At 35.0% G+C, this 23,911-nt stretch overlaps 2 protein-coding genes and 1 pseudogene across 6 annotated transcripts in view; 1 reads left to right on the top strand and 2 right to left on the bottom strand.

The window, feature by feature from the left end:
* LOC143245180 (3',5'-cyclic-AMP phosphodiesterase-like) overlaps positions 1-5,664 on the top strand; it is a 45,278-nt gene extending 39,614 nt beyond the window's left edge. For 2 of the 3 annotated variants that reach the window (XM_076491215.1, XM_076491216.1), the window contains 3 exons: positions 1,342-1,464; positions 4,322-4,504; positions 5,360-5,664. In XM_076491215.1, coding sequence (XP_076347330.1) covers positions 1,342-1,464; positions 4,322-4,504; positions 5,360-5,623 — 570 coding nt within the window. In that variant the 3' untranslated portion in view covers positions 5,624-5,664. Of the gene's footprint in view, positions 1-1,341; positions 1,465-3,407; positions 3,693-4,321; positions 4,505-5,359 lie in introns of those variants that run through there. The other variant, XM_076491217.1, reaches the window with a different exon arrangement.
* Positions 5,665-8,142: 2,478 nt separating this feature from the next.
* Positions 8,143-23,911, bottom strand: part of LOC143245181 (uncharacterized) — a 38,624-nt gene continuing 22,855 nt past the window's right edge. For both annotated transcript variants that reach the window (XM_076491219.1, XM_076491220.1), the window contains one exon: positions 8,143-8,344. In XM_076491219.1, the coding sequence (XP_076347334.1) occupies positions 8,292-8,344 (53 nt within the window). In that variant the 3' untranslated portion in view covers positions 8,143-8,291. The remainder of the gene's footprint in view (positions 8,345-23,911) is intronic.
* On the bottom strand, positions 14,087-15,696 carry LOC143245178 (protein GVQW3 pseudogene; annotated as a pseudogene). Its single transcript, XR_013025493.1, has 2 exons — positions 14,552-15,696; positions 14,087-14,270 (listed from the first exon to the last, which is right to left on the bottom strand). The product of XR_013025493.1 is annotated as a protein GVQW3 pseudogene (transcript).

Raw genomic sequence — 23,911 nt, 5'->3', positions numbered from 1 at the left:
CTGTACTGTGTAGTTTGTTACTGGTATGGTAAGAATCTGTACTGTGTAGTTTGTTACTGATATGGTAAGAATCTGTACTGTGTAGTTTGTTACTGATATGGTTAGAATCTGTACTGTGTAGTTTGTTACTGGTATGGTAAGAATCTGTAGTGTGTAGTTTGTTACTGATATGGTTAGAATCTGTACTGTGTAGTTTGTTACTGGTATGGTAAGAATCTGTACTGTGTAGTTTGTTACTGATATGGTAATAATCTGTACTGTGTAGTTTGTTACTGATATGGTAAGAATCTGTACTGTGTAGTTTGTTACTGGTATGGTAAGAATCTGTACTGTGTAGTTTGTTACTGATATGGTAAGAATCTGTACTGTGTAGTTTGTTCCTGATATGATAAGAATCTGTACTGTTTAGTTTGTTACTGATATGGTAAGAATCTGTAATGTGTAGTTTGTTACTGATATGGTAAGAATCTGTACTGTGTAGTTTGTTACTGATATGGTAAGAATCTGTACTGTGTAGTTTGTTACTGATATGGTTATAATCTGTACTCTGTAGTTTGTTACTGATATGGTAAGAATCTGTATTGTGTAGTTTGTTACTGATATGGTAAGAATCTGTACTGTGTAGTTTGTTACTGATATGGAAAGAATCTGTACTGTGTAGTTTGTTACTGATATGGCAAGAATCTGTACTGTGTAGTTTGTTACTGATATGATAAGAATCTGTACTGTTTAGTTTGTTACTGATATGGTAAGAATCTGTAATGTGTAGTTTGTTACTGATATGGTAAGAATCTGTACTGTGTAGTTTGTTACTGATATGGTAAGAATTTGTAATGTGTAGTTGTTCGTCGCGTGTGTTTTGTTTTCCTCATATTATATTTGATTTACAGAACATAGTTAGTTAACAATAAGATAAATCACATGAAATAAGACTTGTTGGTTTAACAAAATTGGTTGTTATTTTTTTTAATGAAATTTCAGGGTTCACTTCTGCAGTTTTAAAATAAGATGCGTTTCTCACACGCTATACTGTTTCGTACGTGTATATAAACAATAAGGTTTATATGTGGTGATACACTATTGTTTCGTATGTGTATGTAAACAAAAACGTTTATATGTGATGATACACTATTGTTTCGTATGTGTATATAAACAATAAAGTTTATATGTGGTGACACACTATGTTGTTTCTTACGTGTATATTAACTATAAATATTTATACGCGCTTATATTCTACTTATGTGTACATACATTATAAAGGTTTATACATAGTTACACACTATATATAGTGGTTGTCTTTGATATTTCTAAACAGACATGATTCACTGTCTACGACTGTAGGTCAGAGCAACAGACATGTCGAAGCACATGAGTTTATTAGCAGACTTGAAGACCATGGTAGAAACAAAGAAGGTGGCTGGGTCAGGGGTACTTCTGTTGGATAACTACACGGAGAGAATACAAGTAAGTGTTAATTATCTTGTTAAGTACCCTTTTCTTCAGGGTACTTTTCAGAGTCTTTGTTACAAATCAGTTTCCGGGAAATTGTTTGTTTATTTGTTTTTGAATTTCGCACAAAGCTACTCGAGGGCTATCTGTGCTAGCCGTCCCTAATTTAGTAGTGTAAGACTAGAGAGAAGGCAGCTAGTCATGACCACCCACCGCCAACTCTTGGGCTCCTCTTTTACCAACGAATATTGGGATCGACCGTCACGTTAAAACGCCTCCACGGCTGAAAGGGCGAGCATGTTTGGCGCGACGGCGATGTGAACCCGCGACCCTCAGATTACGAGTCGCACGCCTTAACACGCTTGGCCATGGCCATCTGACTAAGGTTGTTGATTTGACTACAGATGTAGATCTGACTACGGTTGTTGATTTGACTACAAATGTAGATCTGACTAGGGTTGTTGATTTGACTACAGATGTAGATCTGACTACGGTTGTTGATTTGACTACAGATGTAGATCTCACTAAGGTTGTTGATTTGACTACAAATGTAGATCTGACTAAGGTTGTTGATTTGACTACAGATGTAGATCTGACTAAGGTTGTTGATTTGACTACAGATGTAGATCTGACTAAGGTTGTTGATTTGACTACAAATGTAGATCTGACTAAGGTTGTTGATTTGACTACAAGGTAGATCTGACTAAGGTTGTTGATTTGACTACAGATGTAGATCTGACTACGGTTGTTGATTTGACTACAAATGTAGATCTGACTAGGGTTGTTGATTTGACTACAGATGTAGATCTGACTACGGTTGTTGATTTGACTACAGATATAGATCTGACTAAGGTTGTTGATTTGACTACAGATGTAGATCTGACTAAGGTTGTTGATTTGACTACAGATGTAGATCTGACTAAGGTTGTTGATTTGACTACAAATGTAGATCTGACTAAGGTTGTTGATTTGACTACAAAGGTAGATCTGACTAAGGTTGTTGATTTGACTACAGATGTAGATCTGACTACGGTTGTTGATTTGACTACAAATGTAGATCTGACTAGGGTTGTTGATTTGACTACAGATGTAGATCTGACTACGGTTGTTGATTTGATACAGATGTAGATCTGACTACGGTTGTTGATTTGACTACAGATGTAGATCTGACTAAGGTTGTTGATTTGACTACAAATGTAGATCTGACTAAGGTTGTTCATTTGACTACAGATGTAGATCTGACTAAGGTTGTTGATTTGACTACAAATGTAGATCTGACTAAGGTTGTTGATTTGACTACAGATGTAGATCTGACTTAGGTTGTTAATTTTACCGCTGATGTAGATTTTACTAAAGATGATGATTTGACTACAAATGTAGATCTGACTACGGTTGTTGATTTGACTAGAGATGTAGATCTCACTAAGGTTGTTGATTTTACTATAAATGTAGATCCGACTAAGGTTGCTGATTTGACCGCTGATGTAGATCTTACTAAGGTTGTTGATTTAACTACTGATGTAGGTCTGACTATGGTTGTTGATTTGACTACAGATGTAGATTTTACTAAGGTTGTTGATTTGACTACAAATATAGATCTGACTAAGGTTGTTTATTTGACTACTGATATAGATCTGACTAAAGTTGTTGGTCTGACTACGGTTGTAGATCTGATTGTGGTTCATATGAAGGTGGTTAAATAATAAGCTAGTTAGGCCTAATACTAGCATATTATTGTGATGAATTTGTAGTATGCCATTCACCAACTTGTAAGTTTGCTGTTTAAGTTATAAAGATTACTACAAGTAAACATTAAAGGTTAATAATTTTCTTTAGCTAATGAACGTGGTCTAGATTGACAAATTTATTCGTAATACTTATCCACGCATCTTGTGGAATCATGTTTATCTCTTATTTACTTGTTAGTTTGTCTAGAAAGTGTGTGTATTTTCTTATAGTAAAACCGCATCAGGCTATCTGCTGAGCCCACCGAGGGAAATCGAACCCCTGATTTAGCGTTGTAAATCCGGATACATACCGCTGTACTAGCGGGGAGCTCTCTAGAAGGAAACTTCGTGTAGAAGGAAAGTCGAAGTTATAAATTAGAATTTACAACAGCTTACAAAGTAGCTTTTAAAAACTGGAAATAAATGGTATTATAATTATAATATGTTTCAGGTTTCTCTCGTCTTTCGTAACATGTTTAATGGTTTTTAGTTTTTAAAAGTATATCTCGAGGTTTTGTTGGCGTTTTTTCTTCGACTATCATATATGCTTTGGGTTTTCTTCGTCTTTTCTAAACTTGTTCGGGTCTTCTTCGACTTGCATAGCAATTTTCGAGGTTTCATTGACATTTACAGCATGTTTCGACTTTCCTCCATCTTTCAATTCACATTTACAGCATGTTTCGTCTTTTCTCCATCTTTCAATTCACATTTATAGCATGTTTCGACTTTCCTCCGTCTTTCAATTCACATTTACAGCATGTTTCGACTTTCCTCCATCTTTCAATTGACATTTACAGCATGTTTCGACTTTCCTCCGTCTTTCAATTGACATTTACAGCATGTTTCGACTTTCCTCCGTCTTTCAATTCACATTTACAGCATGTTTCGTCTTTCCTCCATCTTTCAATTGACATTTACAACATGTTTCGACTTTCCTCCATCCTTCAATTCACATTTACAGCATGTTTCGTCTTTCCTCCATCTTTCAATTCACATTTATAGCATGTTTCGACTTTCCTCCGTCTTTCAATTCACATTTACAGCATGTTTCGACTTTCCTCCATCTTTCAATTGACATTTACAGCATGTTTTGACTTTTCTCAGTCTTTCAGAGCTTATTTCAGATTTTGTTTTCTTTTGTCCAGGTTCTTCAGAACATGATTCACTGCGCTGACTTGAGTGCCCCAGCTAAGCCACTAGAAACGTACAAAAAATGGGTTGACCTGTTAATGGAAGAATTTTTCCAGCAAGGAGACAAGGAGAGAGAACAAAATCTGGATATCAGCCCAATGTGTGATAGATACAACGCCACTGTCGAGAAGTCGCAGGTATGTAGCGGTCGAAATGTTTCTTAGTAGATTCATTTAAAACGTACCTTACAAAGTCCTAAATCTCCAACAGCCTCTATAATACTATACATCCGTGTGATGAAAGGGAGCTAGTGTAGTTAGTGATAATGTGGGTGTTGTTAATTGGCAGTTTCGTTGCCACATCTATATGTGAGCTTTGTTACTTGGTGGCTTAGTCGCTAACCTCGAGGCCTGGCATGGCCAAGCGCGTAAGGCGTGCGACTCGTAATCCGAGGGTCGCGGGTTCGCGCCCGCGTCGCGCTAAACATGCTCGCCCTTCCAGCCGTGGAGGTGTATAATGTGACGGTCAATCCCACTATTCGTTGGTAATAGAGTAGCCCAAGAGTTGGCGGTGGGTGGTGATGACTAGCTGCCTTCCCTCTAGTCTTACACTGCTAAATTAGGGACGGCTAGCACAGATAGCCCTCGAGTAGCTTTGTGCGAAATTCCCAAACAAACAAACGCTAACCTCGATATAGACTTTGCTACTTGGTGGTTTTCTTGTCACGCCACCATGTGGGCTTAGTTAGCAGCTTTCATTGCCACATCTCGATATTGGTTTTGTTGTTACACATTGATTCTGTTTCCACTACTATATGGTTTTTAATTATAAGTGTGAAGATGGTAAAACTTAAGTAAGAATATCTGAAATTGTTATGATAAATTTATTCAATTAGAACTCGATAGATATATCAGAATGACGGATGATTAACATTGTGTTAAAATCAAACCTTTTTCTTTGTATTTTTATAGTTTCGTTATTTGTATTTTTGCTACTTTTCAAGGTATGTCGTTTGTTATTTCTTTGTAATTAAAATATGTTTTATTTCGTAGGTTGGTTTCATTGACTACATCGTGCATCCACTGTGGGAAACTTGGGCTGATCTAGTTTATCCTGATGCACGAGAGATTCTGGATAATATAGAAGCAAACAGAGATTGGTACCAAAATATGATACCAACCAGTCCCATTACTAGCGACGAGGGATTTGGTAACCATCGACCCCCAAGACGTCCCTCACAGGAAAATGGCAGCCATGAGTCTGATCTTGCTGCACTAGCAGAAAGAATCAAGTTCGAAATTACAATAGATAAATAAGAACAATAAAGTTCTGGTTCTGAACCATAACGTTAAATAAAGTATTCTATTTACTTCATTTTAGATGAGAACGAAAAACACGTTTTGTTCGTGACGTTTTCCTACAATAATCGAGTTAGTGCTCAACAATATTATGCTTCCCCTATCAATGTGACCTTCATCATGCTCCCTTTAAAGTTCTATTATTTTGCCATGGTTACCGTGAGTAGTTAGAGTTTTGGCGGGAATGGAGCGCTATTGTAAACCACGTGTAATTAGATTAGTGTAAATATAGGTGTTGTACATTTGTTTAGCAATCACAAGTTTCATATGTACGAACAATTCATTCGTGTAATCAGATAGTAGAACTTAGTAACGTAGTTTTATCTTGTTGCAGTTCTTTCTAATCAAGGGATATTTCTTTAAGATAAAAATGTCTTTACACAATACAAATCTATCTTTGTTTACGTTAAAAATAAGACATCTTTACCCCTGTTTTCTGCCTTATTGCAAGACAACTCTCCCATTGTTTTATGTGTTTAAGTTACCTTTATTCAAGTTTACTATTCCAATCAAGACATCTTTACATCTGTTTTCTGCCTTATTGCAAGACAACTCTCCCTTTGTTTTATGTGTTTAAGTTACCTTTATTCAGGTTTACCATTCCAAACAAGACACCTTTACCAATGTTTTTGCCCAACCCCCAGTAGCACAGCGGTATGTCTGCAGGCTTACATTCGTTTCAATATCCTTGGTGGACAGAGCACAGACAGTCCATCGTGTAGCTTTAGGCTTAATTCTAAACAATCAATCAATCAAGCTACCTTTATTGTTGTTTTACTTCTTTATACGAGACACCTTTATCTTTGTTGTTTGTCTTACAAAAGACACCTGTTCCTTTGTTTTCTGACTTTTATAGGACATCTTTATCCGTGTTTCCTTTCTTTTACACGAGATACTTTTAACTTTGTTGTCTGTTATACAAGACGTTTACCCTTGTTTGTTTTCTCTTACAGAAGACATCTTTACATTTGTTTTCTGCTTTATGGAACCCATGGTTCTAAATGAGAACAGTTTGATGTTCTTTACTTGTCAGTATAGAGTGTTTGCTCAATCCTTACCACAAGACAAAGCACTATTTATAGTTGAGGGTTAATGTTTATTAATAAATTATAAGAGATGCCTGATTGGTTAACTGTGAGAGCGATGGTCGATTGGCTAATCGTAAGAGATATTACTTACTGATTGATTATAAGAAAGATGGCTAACGTATTAATTTCAAAATAAGACAGTTGACTGATTCGTTAATTAGGAGAGAGGTAATTGATTGATTAATTATAAAACAGATGTCTGCACATGTAGGTCTGTTAACTGTTCACTGTAATCTTTCTCAATGTTTGTTTGAGTACTTAAACATTCAACGAATTATGATATATGTATGTATATATGATATCTTGTTTCGAAAATTTACTTGAAAAATTACATTTAAATTTTATTCTCGCCGTCAGATGTCTCCCTCACGAAAATACTTTTATTAATGAATATTAGCTTGAGCAAAAGAGTTTTGTTTTATGTGTCTTCATCTCATCTTCTTCTATTTTTTTTCCTTGTTTTTAATATATTAAAAGTTAACTAACATTTCATTTGGATACAGTGTATGGGCTTGAGTGTTTTCGTTATTAATATTAAAGAAAATAATATTAACCTACGCCTTTCGAAATACGTTATTATTTAAGTTGTGTGCAACATTGTCTAAAACAGAGAAAAATAAATAAAATAAAACCTGAAATAATTTTATTACCTCACACAAGATGGCGACAAATTTCCTTAACAAGAAGAAATGGACCTTTGCTAGAATCGTCTGGTGTTGCAAATTTAGCGTCACAGTGTTATCTCAGCCGATTGCAGATCCCTCTAGTGATTTAATATATCTCTGGTCGTACTCCGTGCATGTGAACTCACGTAAGAAGAAATTTTCGGAAATTGTAGTTTTATTTGTTTGTTTGTTTTTTTTAATTTCGCGTAAAGCGACACGAGAGCTATCTGCGCCAGCCTTCCCAAATTTAGCAGTGTAAATCTAGATGGGAGGCAGCTAGTCATCACCATCCACCGTCAACTCTTGGGCTACTCTTTTACCAACGAATAATAGGATTGACCGTCGTATTATAACGCCCTCACAGCTGAAAGAGCGAGCATATTTGGTGTGACGGGAATTCGAACCCGCGATTACGAGTCGAGTGCCTTAACCATTTGGCCATGCCAATGCCTTTATATGTTGCTAAGCTACACAATTACAATAAGTTATTTTTTTCTGCCCACCACGGATATCGAAACAAGATATTTAGCGTTGTTAGCTTACTGCTGAGTCACTAAGGTTTTACGTAGTAATTTTGGAACACTCTATATTTTTAACAAAGTCGAGTAACACAAGATGACTTAGTTGTACACTATAACTTATAAAACTGAATATCAGGGTTTGATACCTGTAGTTGGCACAGAACGTGTAGCAGATTGTGTAGCATCGCGCTTAAAAACAAGCAAAGGAAGGTAGTGGTAATTTTAATGTGCTCGCAGAAAACAAAACAATATGAACAAAGAAACAATGGTCAGAATACGGAGCAAAACGAATTAACGTTGAATTTTCTGTTTTTCTTCCACGGTAGGCTTAGTTCAATACTTATTTTTTGAATTAGAATTTTGCTTGTGCACTCTGAGTTATATAAAAATAGTCTTGTTGAAAATCTAGAAAAAAAAAAAAGTAGTTATTAACAAGCTGTCTCGGTCCTTTGGTATCTGCGATAGTTTTGAATTTTAACATCTCTATGCCTAAAATTAACCCAAATTAATTTTTGTTTATTCTTTAGGTCCTTGAATGAAACTTATTTCATAGCAATTTGTTTTGAATATCGCGCAAAGCTAAACGAGAATTGTCTGTGTTAGTCGTCCCTAATTTAGCATTGAAAGACTATAAAGGGAAGGCAGCTAGTCATCGCTACTCGCCATCAGTTCTTGGGCTATTCTTTTTTTCAGCGAATAATGGCATCGACCATATTATAGTGTTGCCAAGTCAGCATACTATTATTATAAGAAATACTTGCCAGTTTATTTCCAAGACAACATAATACCGTAGATAATAAATACATAAGATATTGTTATCAAGTCAACAAACATTTAAGCAAATACTGCTAATGATATGTTACATCAGGAATAATAAAATATAAGTTACAAAATAGCAATATATAGAAAAGCTATACATGTTGATTGTCCACTCTAATTAGGTCCGGCATGGCCAGGTGGTTAAGATACGCGACTCGTAATCCCGAGGGCCTTAGGTTCGAATCTCTGTCATACCAAACATGCTCGCTCTTTCAGCCGTGTGGGGGTTATAATGTGATGGTCAATCTGACTATTCGTTGATAAAAGAGTAGCTCATGAGTTGGCGGTGGGTGATGATGACCAGCTGACTTCCCTCTAGTCTTACACTGCTATATTAGGGACGGCTAGAGCAGATAGACCCCGTGTAGCTTTGCGCAAAATTCAAAACAAACAAACAAACCCCGTACTTGTAAGGCGCGATGTCATCCATTATAAATAAAACTTTTTATAGTTCTCTCTAACAACTCTTACTTATGAAGTAAATTACATTAAACGGGCCTGACAGAATAACTTTAGAATAGGTTAACACCTGAGATAAATTACTGTGACAAGTGCTATTGTTTATCTATGGCCAAGATACAAAAAGTGTTTTTGAAGGTAGAAAAATAGCGAATTAAATGAATAATGAAATAGTGCAATCAGTAATAAAATATTAATAGTCTAATTAGGTTATAATAAAATAAACTTAATTTATAACAGAAGCTAAAAGAGACATATGACAAAACTAATATGACTTTATCTTCTCTCAAACTTGATGAGAATACCGAGTGGGAAAACAAAAGTAATAAAGTTAAAAATGCCCCAAAACATTTTTCAGATTTAAAAAAAAACACGGATTGGATCGGTTTATTATTTAAGTTAATAACGTCTCCTACTGGCTCGTGAAAGGCCTCTTATAAATCTCTTAGATATTCTGCAAAATTACTAATCATATAGTCGGCAGCAGAAGGTTATTGAATTGAAATGAGGAAAAATGAACGATCTTGGAACTTAAAAAAACAAGGAAAACCATGTTTACCATGTAAGTTTATGTTTAGAATGAAACAAAGTTGATACTTTTATCGTGAAAAATGTTAGAATTACTCTGATCCATAAGTTACAGATTAAGTTGGATGGTTTTTAGAACTACTCTGATCCATAAATTACAGATTAAGTTGGATGGTTTTTAGAATTACTCTGATCCATAAATTACAGATTAAGTTGGATGGTTTTTAGAACTACTCTGATCCATAAATTACAGATTTAGTTGGATGGTCCTTAGAACTACTCTGATCCATAAATTACGGATTGAGTTGGATGGTCCTTAGAACTAGTCTAATGTATAAATTACAGATTTAGTTGGATGGTCCTTAAAACTAGTCTAATGTATAAATTACAGACTTAGTTGGATGGTCTTTAGAACTACAGTGGAGCGCCATTAAGCCACGTACCAGTAAACCGCGAAATCGCTTAAGCCGCTGTAGCAAGTCTTGTCCCAAAATTTTTGATGTATTAAATCTATTACCTGGCTTTTTAAAGTTTCTAACACTCTCCGTGTCTTTTTTACTTCAAGGGGATATTTAAAAAGGATTTGCTTTAATTTGGGAAATAAATAAAACATATTACAATAGAAATCGACCGTTAATCTACCTTATCCGCTCTCTATGTCAGCTTTATGGAGGCCGCCATTGTTACCGAATCACACCTCTCCATACATTAAAGTTAATCCGCGGTAAATCCGTAAAAAAAGGGATCAATAATTGAAGTATTATTTTTAATTTGATAATCCGATATTTTTATGGAATTGTATAAATACTGGTCACAAACCCAATAGAAATCACTTCAGTTTCTGAATTAATAGTGAGCATATCATATTGACATGGCGGCCCGCATGTAACACGGGAAGACGAAATTTTACAGGGAAAAGCGAACTATCGCAATGCATTGATCGTTTGCGTTAAAACGGCACTTATCAATTGTATCTGAATAGTATATACATTAATATTATAATAATCACGCAATGGCCCGGATGAGGCTCCTCGGCGGAGCTGTTGGCGACTTCGGCTTTTCAGTCACAAAGGTTTAAGCCACGGACCACTTAAGACGCGGTTAAGCAGGTTGACCCCCCAAATACCACGGCTTAACGGCGCTCCATTGTACTCTGATGTATAAATTACAGACCACATCAGATGCTCTAGGAACAGAAGAAGAACGTATACATCATTTCTGTTTTCATTTTTCTACCATATTTGAACTTTATTATTAGTACAGGTCACAAGATTCATCTGTAGAAATAGGCATAAAAATGTACTCACTGTTCAATTGTTTTGTGTTGAAACTTGTCGTAGAAGCTACGAAAAATTTAAGTCCACTTTTTAACATATTCTATAACTATCCGTTTTCTGGCCGTAGTTATGTAGAATATAAAATAACAATGTGAAAACCTGATGATAAAGAATATGTAATGCTGATGGATCACAAACACCAGCTTGCATTATACACTGCAGGACTGAGAATTGGAAGTTTGTAACAACTTGAAACATCGAAGTCAGGTGGTTAGGGCGCTCGACTCGCAATCTGAGGGTCAGGGTCTTAAATCCCTGTATCACCAAACGTGCTCGTCCTGTCAGTCGTGGGGGTTTTATAATGTGTCAATCAATCCAACTATTCGTTAGTAAAAGCGTAGCCCAAGAGTTGGCGGTTGGTGATGATGACTAGCTGCCTTTCCCCTAGTCTTTCACTGATGAATTAGGGATGACTAGCGCAGATGGTCCTCTTACTGCTTTACGCGAAGATTAAAAAGACAAAGAAACCCTCGAGTCATGGCAAATACTGACATCCGCAAGAGAAATACGATCTGTCAGAGGGTATGTCGATTGTTAGAACTTCGGGTATTCACTGATGTGATACAGTTCGTGCATTTGCAGGCAAAGGGTAGTTTTCTACGCTCAACATCGCGAAAGCTAGTGAAATATTTGAAATAACATTCAAACAGCTTGGATTAAGTCTTGAAGTTTTGGATGACATTCAAACAGCCCTGGAAAATTTCTTACGTAGACTGTACGAATGAAGAATTTGTAAAGAATGTGACAGGATTTGCGATATATGTTTTATGTGAAAAGAAATCTACTGCCATCAACTGCCCTCTAGTGGCTACTTTCTGCACTATCTACTACGAACTAATTTTCAAGCTTTCATCTGGAGATCGTGTCTCGTCCCTATACCAAACATTACGTTTCTCCCGGTTAATGGATGGAAGATTAGAACAAGTATCCGGTGTTGTTTCTCAAGAAGTTTGCTAAATTGCGTTTTTTTTTTCCAATTATGATATATATATATATAGAACAATGTATAAATAAAAACATATAAATCGGTTTATTATATTTTACCTCCCACAATAAATGCTTGATGTGGATCATTGGTCTCTTTTAAACACAAAGATATATCAATTTAAATGATTTACTTTGATAAAAACCAGATGGCGTCCAACTGATGATCGGTTGGACCAGTAAGATTGCAGCACCTTACTCTTTCGCATAGCTCCTTTAGAGGTCATGCATTTTACTTTGTTGAAGTTATGCAGTAAACAGTATGAAGAGTTCTGATGTATTAAACTGTTTTGAGTGTAGAAAAAGTAAAAATAAACGATATGATAACTTTAGTGCAGTTGATGATGAAGATGAGAGTGTAAATGGCTGTGAAGAAGAGGGAAAAGATACTTAGATTGTGCTGTCAAAGTTTCTGTAATACTTTATTTTTAGTTGACTCATTGTGCTTTTAATTTGAGGGGTTTTGGGAAGAAGTTCAGTTTTTATGCTTTTGAATCCATTTTAACAAACACAAACCATTAAAGTTGTAAATGTAAGTCTCTTTTAGTAATATATTTTGATACAATTAAATATTTTCTGCCAAACGTATTCAGGGTTATACACGAGGGTTTTCAGCGCTAGACGTCGTTAATTTTGCAGTGTAAGACTAGAGGGAAGGCAGCTAACCATCACCACCCACCGCCAACTCTTGTTCTACTCTTACCAACGAATAGTGGGATTGAGAGTCATATTATAATGCCCCCACGGCTGAAAGGGCGAGCATGTAACGGTAATTCGATGACGTGACTCTCAGATGACGAGTCGAGTACCTTAACCATCTGGCCATGCCGGACCCAGTGTATAGGGACCAAAAGTAACAAAACTGGGATTTGAAATCTTAAATAATGTAGTTTTGATTTACAAACGTTTTTAAAAATAAGATGTTTTTTTTTCTAGAATTGTATGGAACTGCGAGTCAATTTGGGATAAAAAATATATTTATTATTAGTATGAATTTATAAAACTTCTAATAATAATGATTTTATGTTTACCCGCTGCAATTAATAGCGCATTTTATGTTTTCTTCAAACATTGTTCACAAAAAATTATTTCAAGTTACAGTGGAATCCCTTTAAGCGGCCACCCCTCAGATTCGGTCACCCCTTGAAAGCGGTCATTCAATCAGAGTCCCTTTTTTTGTTTACATAATCCCTAATTATGTACAGTGGAACCCTTCCAATCAGGCCTGTTTGTGTCAGTTCCGAAGGTGGCTGCTTTATAGGGGTCTCACTGTAGTTGAAACATTTCTACATTTTTCTTTGGCGCATGCGCATTTCGTCCAGGGGTGTTTTAAATAATAAAAAGAAATTTAAAGAGGTGCTCAATTTCGAAATAAACAAAAATAATATTGTAGAATTAAAATGTTTGATTGGAAATACCTATTTAAAAAAAAAATAATTTCTATTGTTTGTCTTTTATTTAAAAATAAAGTAAATTCAAAACTAGCTGCTGTATTTCTGACAACTCGATGCATAAATCTATTAGTTCTATTCTAATGTTCTTGCGTAAAGTACACCTTTGTAGTCGAATAACATGTGAAAAGACTTGCATGGTAGTTTACAAAAATTCTAAAGATAGCTTGATAATTTTGATGACAAAAATACTTATTTTAGTACCTACTTAGTGTGAAATAATGTTGATACCCGTTTAATGTCGAATAATATTATTTTTGTTTTTTCTAGAAAACGTGAACACCATGAAAGTGCACCATTTTTTTCATTCTGTAAAATTCACATTGAGTATGAATTTGTTTGTCTGCCTACAGGCTTAAAGCTATGTAGTCAGACTCAGAGTGGCCAGAGAGGTATTATTATTATTAAAGTAGCCCCTGTAAAGGGAGAAGGAGGTAATGTCACCCAGGATTAATGGGTTTTTCAGGTTCATATTTGAAGTTGTATATTGTGTTCCTGGCTCTTCTCGGAATACCAGGACCCAGTGTTTAAAACGGTTTCCTCATACCAACTTACAAAACTAACACCACGAGAAGGTGCCTTTCAGGAATCTTACTTTTTTATATTATGCATAGCAAGCTAAGATGCATAGTTGGCTAATAATTCTTCTACAGCAGGTGTTTATGATTTATTGGCGGTAAATTCGGAAAATAAAGGAACAACACACACTCCACTTGTTTTCAAAATAATGTGTACGTTCGGAACTAGTTAAACCTATGTTTTTTTGTTTTTTTTTGGAATTTCGCACAAAGCTACTCGAGGGCTATCTGTGCTAGCCGTCCCTAATTTAGCAGTGTAAGACTAGAGGGAAGGCAGCTAGTCATCACCACCCACCGCCAACTCTTGGGCTACTCTTTCTACTAACGAATAGTGGGATTGACCGTCACATTATACACCCCCACGGCTGGGAGGGCGAGCATGTTTGGCGCGACTCGGGCGCGAACCCGCGACCCTCAGATTACGAAGCGCACGCCTTAACGCGCTAGGCCATAAACCTATGTACAACGAAAATTTTAAACTATAGATCATCATAAGTATATCATAAAAACTAATTGTTTTTTTCTTTTTGCTCCCCAGTGGCTCAGCGGTATGTCTGCGGACTTACAACGCTAAAAACCGGGTTTCGATACCCGTGGTAGGTAGACCACAGATAGCTCATTGTGTAGCCTCGTACTTAATTCAAAACAACAAAAATAACCTCTTTTTATTGCCAAAAGTTCACTTCGGCCTATTTGATTTCTTTAGAATTTCAGTTGATAAGACAACTATTTTTCTCTATTACTGTCGCCAAACTATTCGAGAATACTTCACTTACGTTTAGTTGAGTTACTATGGTTGTATCCTGCACTAAGAAAATCTGCTCCTTTTTCGTATCTAGGCCTACTTTTTGCACATAGGTCTACGAGGGCTGTTCAAAAAATACGCGGACTGACGTCATAAAATAAAATGTACTTTATTTAGAAGTTACAGGTCTGGGACCCCTTCAAAGTACTCTCCTCCCCAACGCACACACTTATCCCAACGGTGTTTCCACTTGTTGAAACAGTCCTGGTACGCTTCTTTTGTAATGTCCTCCAGCTCCTTCGTCGCATTTGCCTTAATCTCGGGAATCGTCTCAAATCTTCTTCCTTTCAAGGGTCTTTTGAGTTTGGTGAACAAGAAACAAATCGCAAGGAGCAAGGTCAGGTGAGTAGGGGGGGGAGGTGGGAAAGAACAGTGATCGAGTGTTTGGCCAAAAACTCACGAGTTCTGAGGCACAAATTTCGCAGCAACGCGGTGCATCTTCAATTTTTCGGTCAAAATCTCGTAGCAAGATCCAATTGATATCCCACACTCTTCAGCAAGCTCCCTGACAGTCAGACGTCGATTTGCCCGCACCAGGGTGTTGATTTTGTCGACGTGTGGGTCGTCAGTTGACGTGGAAGGACGTCCAGGACGCTCATCATCTTCAATGGACTGTCGACCATACTTAAAATGTTCATGCCACTTGAAACATGCCGTACGCTTCATAGCAACATCACCGTAATCCGTGTTAAGCATAGCAAAAGTTTCAGTCGCAGATTTTCCAAGTTTAACACAAAATTTCACAGCAAGTCGTTGCTCCTTCAGGTCATTCATTCTGAAATCCGCCAAACGAAAAAATCGCACTTCACTTAAAACCGCGTAGCTAATACACAAATGAAGATATCTGCAATCGGGAAATAGCGTCGTAATCAGCTGATCTGTGCAAACCTAGCGACACCAAGCGGATTTCCCTGGAACCAACTGGAGCCGCGCAATTCAAACAGTCCACGTATTTTTTTTTTAACAGGCCTCGTATTTTCAAATAATCTACTTTCAGTTTAGTTACTTCATCGTATTACCTGGTATGTTTCCTGTCACCAAATCATTTACTGGTTCCTTGATACACATTTCCTAAAGGTATAGAGTGTCCACATTTATTTTTGCTCTGGGAAACTTTCTCACTGTCTCATCAATTCACACACACAGGCATGCCTTGCCTGTCATGTGACTCTCGAATACCAGACTAGTTGTTACTATTGCTCTGCCGCACCCACTGTCTCGTAGAACCTTTACTTTCTTGTCTCAAACACAGCCTTAACATCTTGGCATATTATGATTTGTTGGCAGGTCTTGATCTTGCCATATGTCACCATTACTATTGGTATTGTTTATCTGTTTGCTAACTTGAGGTCACCATTAGTCGTGCACCGATCAATCATGGTTTATTGTGTTGTTAGAGCTTTTCAATATCTGTTTGTACTCTTATTATTATTCTTTCTCTTCTTTATCTCTTTTCGCTCTTATTATTTCTATTTCATTCTCTCCTCTTTCCTTCATTTCCTTCTATCTCAGTTTGTCTCTTCCATTACTGCTTTTCTCTCTCTCTTGCAGTTCACTGTCTTTTAACACAAGTTAAGATCCTTTTCTCACCCATTTATTGAATTTTGTTGACATAGTTATATAGCGTAACTGTAATCTCTACACTGTTTTAGTTACTACTACAGTTGTGGGTATTTTGGCCTACTTATCTCTGCTATCATTCACGTTATCCTCTCTAGCCGTTTACCAATCCATGATGATGGCTCTGGCTCGTCAATTGTCAGGAATAATACATTTGAAACTGTATGCATATAGTGCAACATGATTGTTGAAATATTGTTATTTTTCCCACCTTGTTCAGTCTGCAACCATTGATTCGAAAATACTTCAGAGTCAAAGAATTTCCTTGAAGTGTCATAACACGTTATAACCATAAGTATAATTCGCATTTAGTTCCGATATAATACCATGATATATTATTTACTGATGATAGATATTTGTATAAAAGGTATATTATTTGTCTTCTTATACTTAAAAGTTTTAATAATATATTCTCTATGGAATAAACTAAAAACAATATAACATTTTTTTAAAGCTACAAAGTTTATTTCTAATTGATATTAATGATCTAATTACACGAGAAATGCCATGAGATTAGTGACACAGGACATGTAATTTGTTAGCACGTTACGGATGAGAGTGTTACTGTTTTTGATCTAAAAACTGATTCATTCTTCATTAAACTTAGTTCTAAGGCTCTACCAATTGTGGAACTAAGTTATTCCTCCTCAAACTTAGTTCTAAAGCTTTACCTGTTGTTGAACTAATTCATTCTTCACCAAACTTAATTGTAAGACTTTACCTATTGTTGAACTAATTCATTCTTCACCAAACTTAATTGCAAGATTTTACTTATTGTTGAACTAATTCATTCTTCACCATCCTTAGTTCCTAGACTCTACCTGTTGTTGAACGAATTCATTCTTCACCAAACTTAGTTCCAAGACTCTACCTGTTGTTGAACTAAGTTATTCTTCACCAATCGTAGTTTTAGACTCTACCTCTTGTTTAACTAATTCATTTTTCACCATACTTTTTCCTAGACTCTATCTGTTGTTGAACTAATTCATTGTTCACCAAACGTAGTTTTAGACTCTACCTGTTGTTGAACTAATTCATTTTATACGATATTTAGTTCCTAGACTCTACATGTTATTGAACTTAGTTATTCTTCACCAAACTTAGTTCTTAGACTCTACCTGTTGTTGAACTAAATTATTCGTCACCAAACTTAGTTCTACACTCTACCTGTTGTTGAACTAATTCATTCTTCACCAAACGTTGTTTTTGACTCTACCTGTTGTTGAACGAAGTTATTCTTCACCAAACGTAGTTTTAGACTCTACCTGTTGTTGAACTAACTCATTTTTCACGATATTTAGTTCCTAGACTCTACCTGTTGTTGAACTAATTCATTCTTCATCAAACTTAGTTTCTAGACTCTACATGTTGTTGGATTAATTTATTCTTCACCAAACTTAGTTCTTAGACTCTACCTGTTGTTGAACTAAATTATTCGTCACCAAACTTAGTTCTACACTCTACCTGTTGTTGAATTAATTCATTCTTCACCAAATTTAGTTCCTTGACCTTACCTGTTGTTGAACTAATTCATTCTTCACCATACTTAGTTCCTAGACCTTAACTGTTGTTGAACTAAAATATTCTTCACCAAACGTTGTTTTTGACTCTACTTGTTGTTGAACTAATTCATTTTTCACAATACTCAGTTCCTTGACTCTACATGTTGTTGAACTTAGTTATTCTTCATTAAAGTTAGTTCCTAGACTCTACCAGTTGTTGAACTTATTTATTATTCATCAAACATAGTTCTTCGACTCTACCTGTTGTTGAACGAAGTTATTCATCACCAAACTTAGTTCTAGACTCTACCTGTTGTTGAACTAATTCATTCTTCACCAAACTTAGTTCCTAGACATTACCTGTTGTTGAACATAGTCATTCTTCATCAAAATTAATTTCTAGACTCTACCTGTATTGAATTTAGTTATTCTTCACCTAACATAGTTTTAGACTCTACCTGTTGTTGAACTAATTCATTCTTCACCATACTTAATTATAAGATTTTACTTATTGTTGAACTAAGTTATTCTTCACCAAATTTAGTTCTAGACTCTACCTGTTGTTGAACTAATTCATTTTTCACCATACTTAGTTCCTAGACACAACCTGTTGTCGAACTATTTCATTTTTCACCAAAATTAATTTCTAGACTCTACCTGTTATTGAATTTAGTTATTCTTCACCTAACATAGTTTTAGACTCTACCTGTTGTTGAACTAATTCATTCTTCACCATACTTAATTATAAGATTTTACTTATTGTTGAACCAATTCATTCTTCACCATACTTAATTATAAGATTTTACTTATTGTTGAACTAAGTTATTTTTCACCATACTTTGTTCCTAGACTCTACCTGTTGTTGAGCTAATTTATTCTTCATTAAACGTAGTTCCTAGACTTTACATGGTGTTGAACTAATCCATTCTTCACCAAACGTAGTTTCAGACTCTACCTGTTGTTGATCTAATTCATTCTTTACCAAACTTAAGTCCTAGACCTTACCTGTTGTTGAACTAAGTTATTCTTCACCAAACGTAGTTTTAGACTCTACCTGTTGTTGAACTAATTCATTTTTCACCATACTTTGTTCCTCGATTCTACCTGTTGTTGAACTAATTCTTTCTTCACCAAACGTAATTTTAGACTCTTCCTGTTGTTGAACTAATTCAATTTTCACGATATTTAGTTCCTAGACTCTACCTGTTGTTGAACTAATTCATTCTTCATCAAACATAGTTCCTAGACTCTACATGTTATTGAACTTAGTTATTCTTCACCAAACTTAGTTATTAGACTCTACCTGTTGTTGAACTAAGTTATTCTTGACCAAACTTAATTCCTTGATCTTACCTGTTGTTGAACTAATTCATTCTTCATCAAACATAGTTCCTAGACTCTACATGTTATTGAACTTAGTTATTCTTCACCAAACTTAGTTCCTAGACTCTACATGTTGTTGGATTAATTTATTCTTCACCAAACTTAGTTCTTAGACTCTACCTGTTGTTGAACTAAATTATTCGTCACCAAACTTAGTTCTACACTCTACCTGTTGTTGAATTAATTCATTCTTCACCAAATTTAGTTCCTTGACCTTACCTGTTGTTGAACTAATTCATTCTTCACCATACTTAGTTCCTAGACCTTAACTGTTGTTGAACTAAAATATTCTTCACCAAACGTTGTTTTTGACTCTACTTGTTGTTGAACTAATTCATTTTTCACAATACTCAGTTCCTTGACTCTACATGTTGTTGAACTTAGTTATTCTTCATTAAAGTAAGTTCCTAGACTCTACCAGTTGTTGAACTTATTTATTATTCATCAAACATAGTTCTTCGACTCTACCTGTTGTTGAACGAAGTTATTCATCACCAAACTTAGTTCTAGACTCTACCTGTTGTTGAACTAATTCATTCTTCACCAAACTTAGTTCCTAGACATTACCTGTTGTTGAACATAGTCATTCTTCATCAAAATTAATTTCTAGACTCTACCTGTAATTGAATTTAGTTATTCTTCACCTAACATAGTTTTAGACTCTACCTGTTGTTGAACTAATTCATTCTTCACCATACTTAATTATAAGATTTTACTTATTGTTGAACTAAGTTATTCTTCACCAAATTTAGTTCTAGACTCTACCTGTTGTTGAACTAATTCATTTTTCACCATACTTAGTTCCTAGACACAACCTGTTGTCGAACTATTTCATTTTTCACCAAAATTAATTTCTAGACTCTACCTGTTATTGAATTTAGTTATTCTTCACCTAACATAGTTTTAGACTCTACCTGTTGTTGAACTAATTCATTCTTCACCATACTTAATTATAAGATTTTACTTATTGTTGAACCAATTCATTCTTCACCATACTTAATTATAAGATTTTACTTATTGTTGAACTAAGTTATTTTTCACCATACTTTGTTCCTAGACTCTACCTGTTGTTGAGCTAATTTATTCTTCATTAAACGTAGTTCCTAGACTTTACATGGTGTTGAACTAATCCATTCTTCACCAAACGTAGTTTCAGACTCTACCTGTTGTTGATCTAATTCATTCTTTACCAAACTTAAGTCCTAGACCTTACCTGTTGTTGAACTAAGTTATTCTTCACCAAACGTAGTTTTAGACTCTACCTGTTGTTGAACTAATTCATTTTTCACCATACTTTGTTCCTCGATTCTACCTGTTGTTGAACTAATTCTTTCTTCACCAAACGTAATTTTAGACTCTTCCTGTTGTTGAACTAATTCAATTTTCACGATATTTAGTTCCTAGACTCTACCTGTTGTTGAACTAATTCATTCTTCATCAAACATAGTTCCTAGACTCTACATGTTATTGAACTTAGTTATTCTTCACCAAACTTAGTTATTAGACTCTACCTGTTGTTGAACTAAGTTATTCTTGACCAAACTTAATTCCTTGATCTTACCTGTTGTTGAACTAATTCATTCTTCATCAAACATAGTTCCTAGACTCTACATGTTATTGAACTTAGTTATTCTTCACCAAACTTAGTTCCTAGACTCTACATGTTGTTGGATTAATTTATTCTTCACCAAACTTAATTATAAGACTCTACCTGTTGTTGAACTAAATTATTCGTCACCAAACTTAGTTCTACACTCTACCTGTTGTTGAATTAATTCATTCTTCACCAAATTTAGTTCCTTGACCTTACCTGTTGTTGAACTAATTCATTCTTCACCATACTTAGTTCCTAGACCTTAACTGTTGTTGAACTAAAATATTCTTCACCAAACGTTGTTTTGACTCTACTTGTTGTTGAACTAATTCATTTTTCACAATACTCAGTTCCTTGACTCTACATGTTGTTGAACTTAGTTATTCTTCATTAAAGTAAGTTCCTAGACTCTACCAGTTGTTGAACTTATTTATTATTCATCAAACATAGTTCTTCGACTCTACCTGTTGTTGAACGAAGTTATTCATCACCAAACTTAGTTCTAGACTCTACCTGTTGTTGAACTAATTCATTCTTCACCAAACTTAGTTCCTAGACATTACCTGTTGTTGAACATAGTCATTCTTCATCAAAATTAATTTCTAGACTCTACCTGTAATTGAATTTAGTTATTCTTCACCTAACATAGTTTTAGACTCTACCTGTTGTTGAACTAATTCATTCTTCACCATACTTAATTATAAGATTTTACTTATTGTTGAACTAAGTTATTCTTCACCAAATTTAGTTCTAGACTCTACCTGTTGTTGAACTAATTCATTTTTCACCATACTTAGTTCCTAGACACAACCTGTTGTCGAACTATTTCATTTTTCACCAAAATTAATTTCTAGACTCTACCTGTTATTGAATTTAGTTATTCTTCACCTAACATAGTTTTAGACTCTACCTGTTGTTGAACTAATTCATTCTTCACCATACTTAATTATAAGATTTTACTTATTGTTGAACCAATTCATTCTTCACCATACTTAATTATAAGATTTTACTTATTGTTGAACTAAGTTATTTTTCACCATACTTTGTTCCTAGACTCTACCTGTTGTTGAGCTAATTTATTCTTCATTAAACGTAGTTCCTAGACTTTACATGGTGTTGAACTAATCCATTCTTCACCAAACGTAGTTTCAGACTCTACCTGTTGTTGATCTAATTCATTCTTTACCAAACTTAAGTCCTAGACCTTACCTGTTGTTGAACTAAGTTATTCTTCACCAAACGTAGTTTTAGACTCTACCTGTTGTTGAACTAATTCATTTTTCACCATACTTTGTTCCTCGATTCTACCTGTTGTTGAACTAATTCTTTCTTCACCAAACGTAATTTTAGACTCTTCCTGTTGTTGAACTAATTCAATTTTCACGATATTTAGTTCCTAGACTCTACCTGTTGTTGAACTAATTCATTCTTCATCAAACATAGTTCCTAGACTCTACATGTTATTGAACTTAGTTATTCTTCACCAAACTTAGTTATTAGACTCTACCTGTTGTTGAACTAAGTTATTCTTGACCAAACTTAATTCCTTGATCTTACCTGTTGTTGAACTAATTCATTCTTCATCAAACATAGTTCCTAGACTCTACATGTTATTGAACTTAGTTATTCTTCACCAAACTTAGTTCCTAGACTCTACATGTTGTTGGATTAATTTATTCTTCACCAAACTTAATTATAAGACTCTACCTGTTGTTGAACTAAATTATTCGTCACCAAACTTAGTTCTACACTCTACCTGTTGTTGAATTAATTCATTCTTCACCAAATTTAGTTCCTTGACCTTACCTGTTGTTGAACTAATTCATTCTTCACCATACTTAGTTCCTAGACCTTAACTGTTGTTGAACTAAAATATTCTTCACCAAACGTTGTTTTTGACTCTACTTGTTGTTGAACTAATTCATTTTTCACAATACTCAGTTCCTTGACTCTACATGTTGTTGAACTTAGTTATTCTTCATTAAAGTAAGTTCCTAGACTCTACCAGTTGTTGAACTTATTTATTATTCATCAAACATAGTTCTTCGACTCTACCTGTTGTTGAACGAAGTTATTCATCACCAAACTTAGTTCTAGACTCTACCTGTTGTTGAACTAATTCATTCTTCACCAAACTTAGTTCCTAGACATTACCTGTTGTTGAACATAGTCATTCTTCATCAAAATTAATTTCTAGACTCTACCTGTAATTGAATTTAGTTATTCTTCACCTAACATAGTTTTAGACTCTACCTGTTGTTGAACTAATTCATTCTTCACCATACTTAATTATAAGATTTTACTTATTGTTGAACTAAGTTATTCTTCACCAAATTTAGTTCTAGACTCTACCTGTTGTTGAACTAATTCATTTTTCACCATACTTAGTTCCTAGACACAACCTGTTGTCGAACTATTTCATTTTTCACCAAAATTAATTTCTAGACTCTACCTGTTATTGAATTTAGTTATTCTTCACCTAACATAGTTTTAGACTCTACCTGTTGTTGAACTAATTCATTCTTCACCATACTTAATTATAAGATTTTACTTATTGTTGAACCAATTCATTCTTCACCATACTTAATTATAAGATTTTACTTATTGTTGAACTAAGTTATTTTTCACCATACTTTGTTCCTAGACTCTACCTGTTGTTGAGCTAATTTATTCTTCATTAAACGTAGTTCCTAGACTTTACATGGTGTTGAACTAATCCATTCTTCACCAAACGTAGTTTCAGACTCTACCTGTTGTTGATCTAATTCATTCTTTACCAAACTTAAGTCCTAGACCTTACCTGTTGTTGAACTAAGTTATTCTTCACCAAACGTAGTTTTAGACTCTACCTGTTGTTGAACTAATTCATTTTTCACCATACTTTGTTCCTCGATTCTACCTGTTGTTGAACT

Source organism: Tachypleus tridentatus, chromosome 2, assembly GCF_004210375.1.
Source record: "Tachypleus tridentatus isolate NWPU-2018 chromosome 2, ASM421037v1, whole genome shotgun sequence".
Lineage (NCBI taxonomy): Eukaryota > Metazoa > Arthropoda > Merostomata > Xiphosura > Limulidae > Tachypleus > Tachypleus tridentatus.
This window is presented reverse-complemented; position numbering and strand designations above follow the sequence as displayed.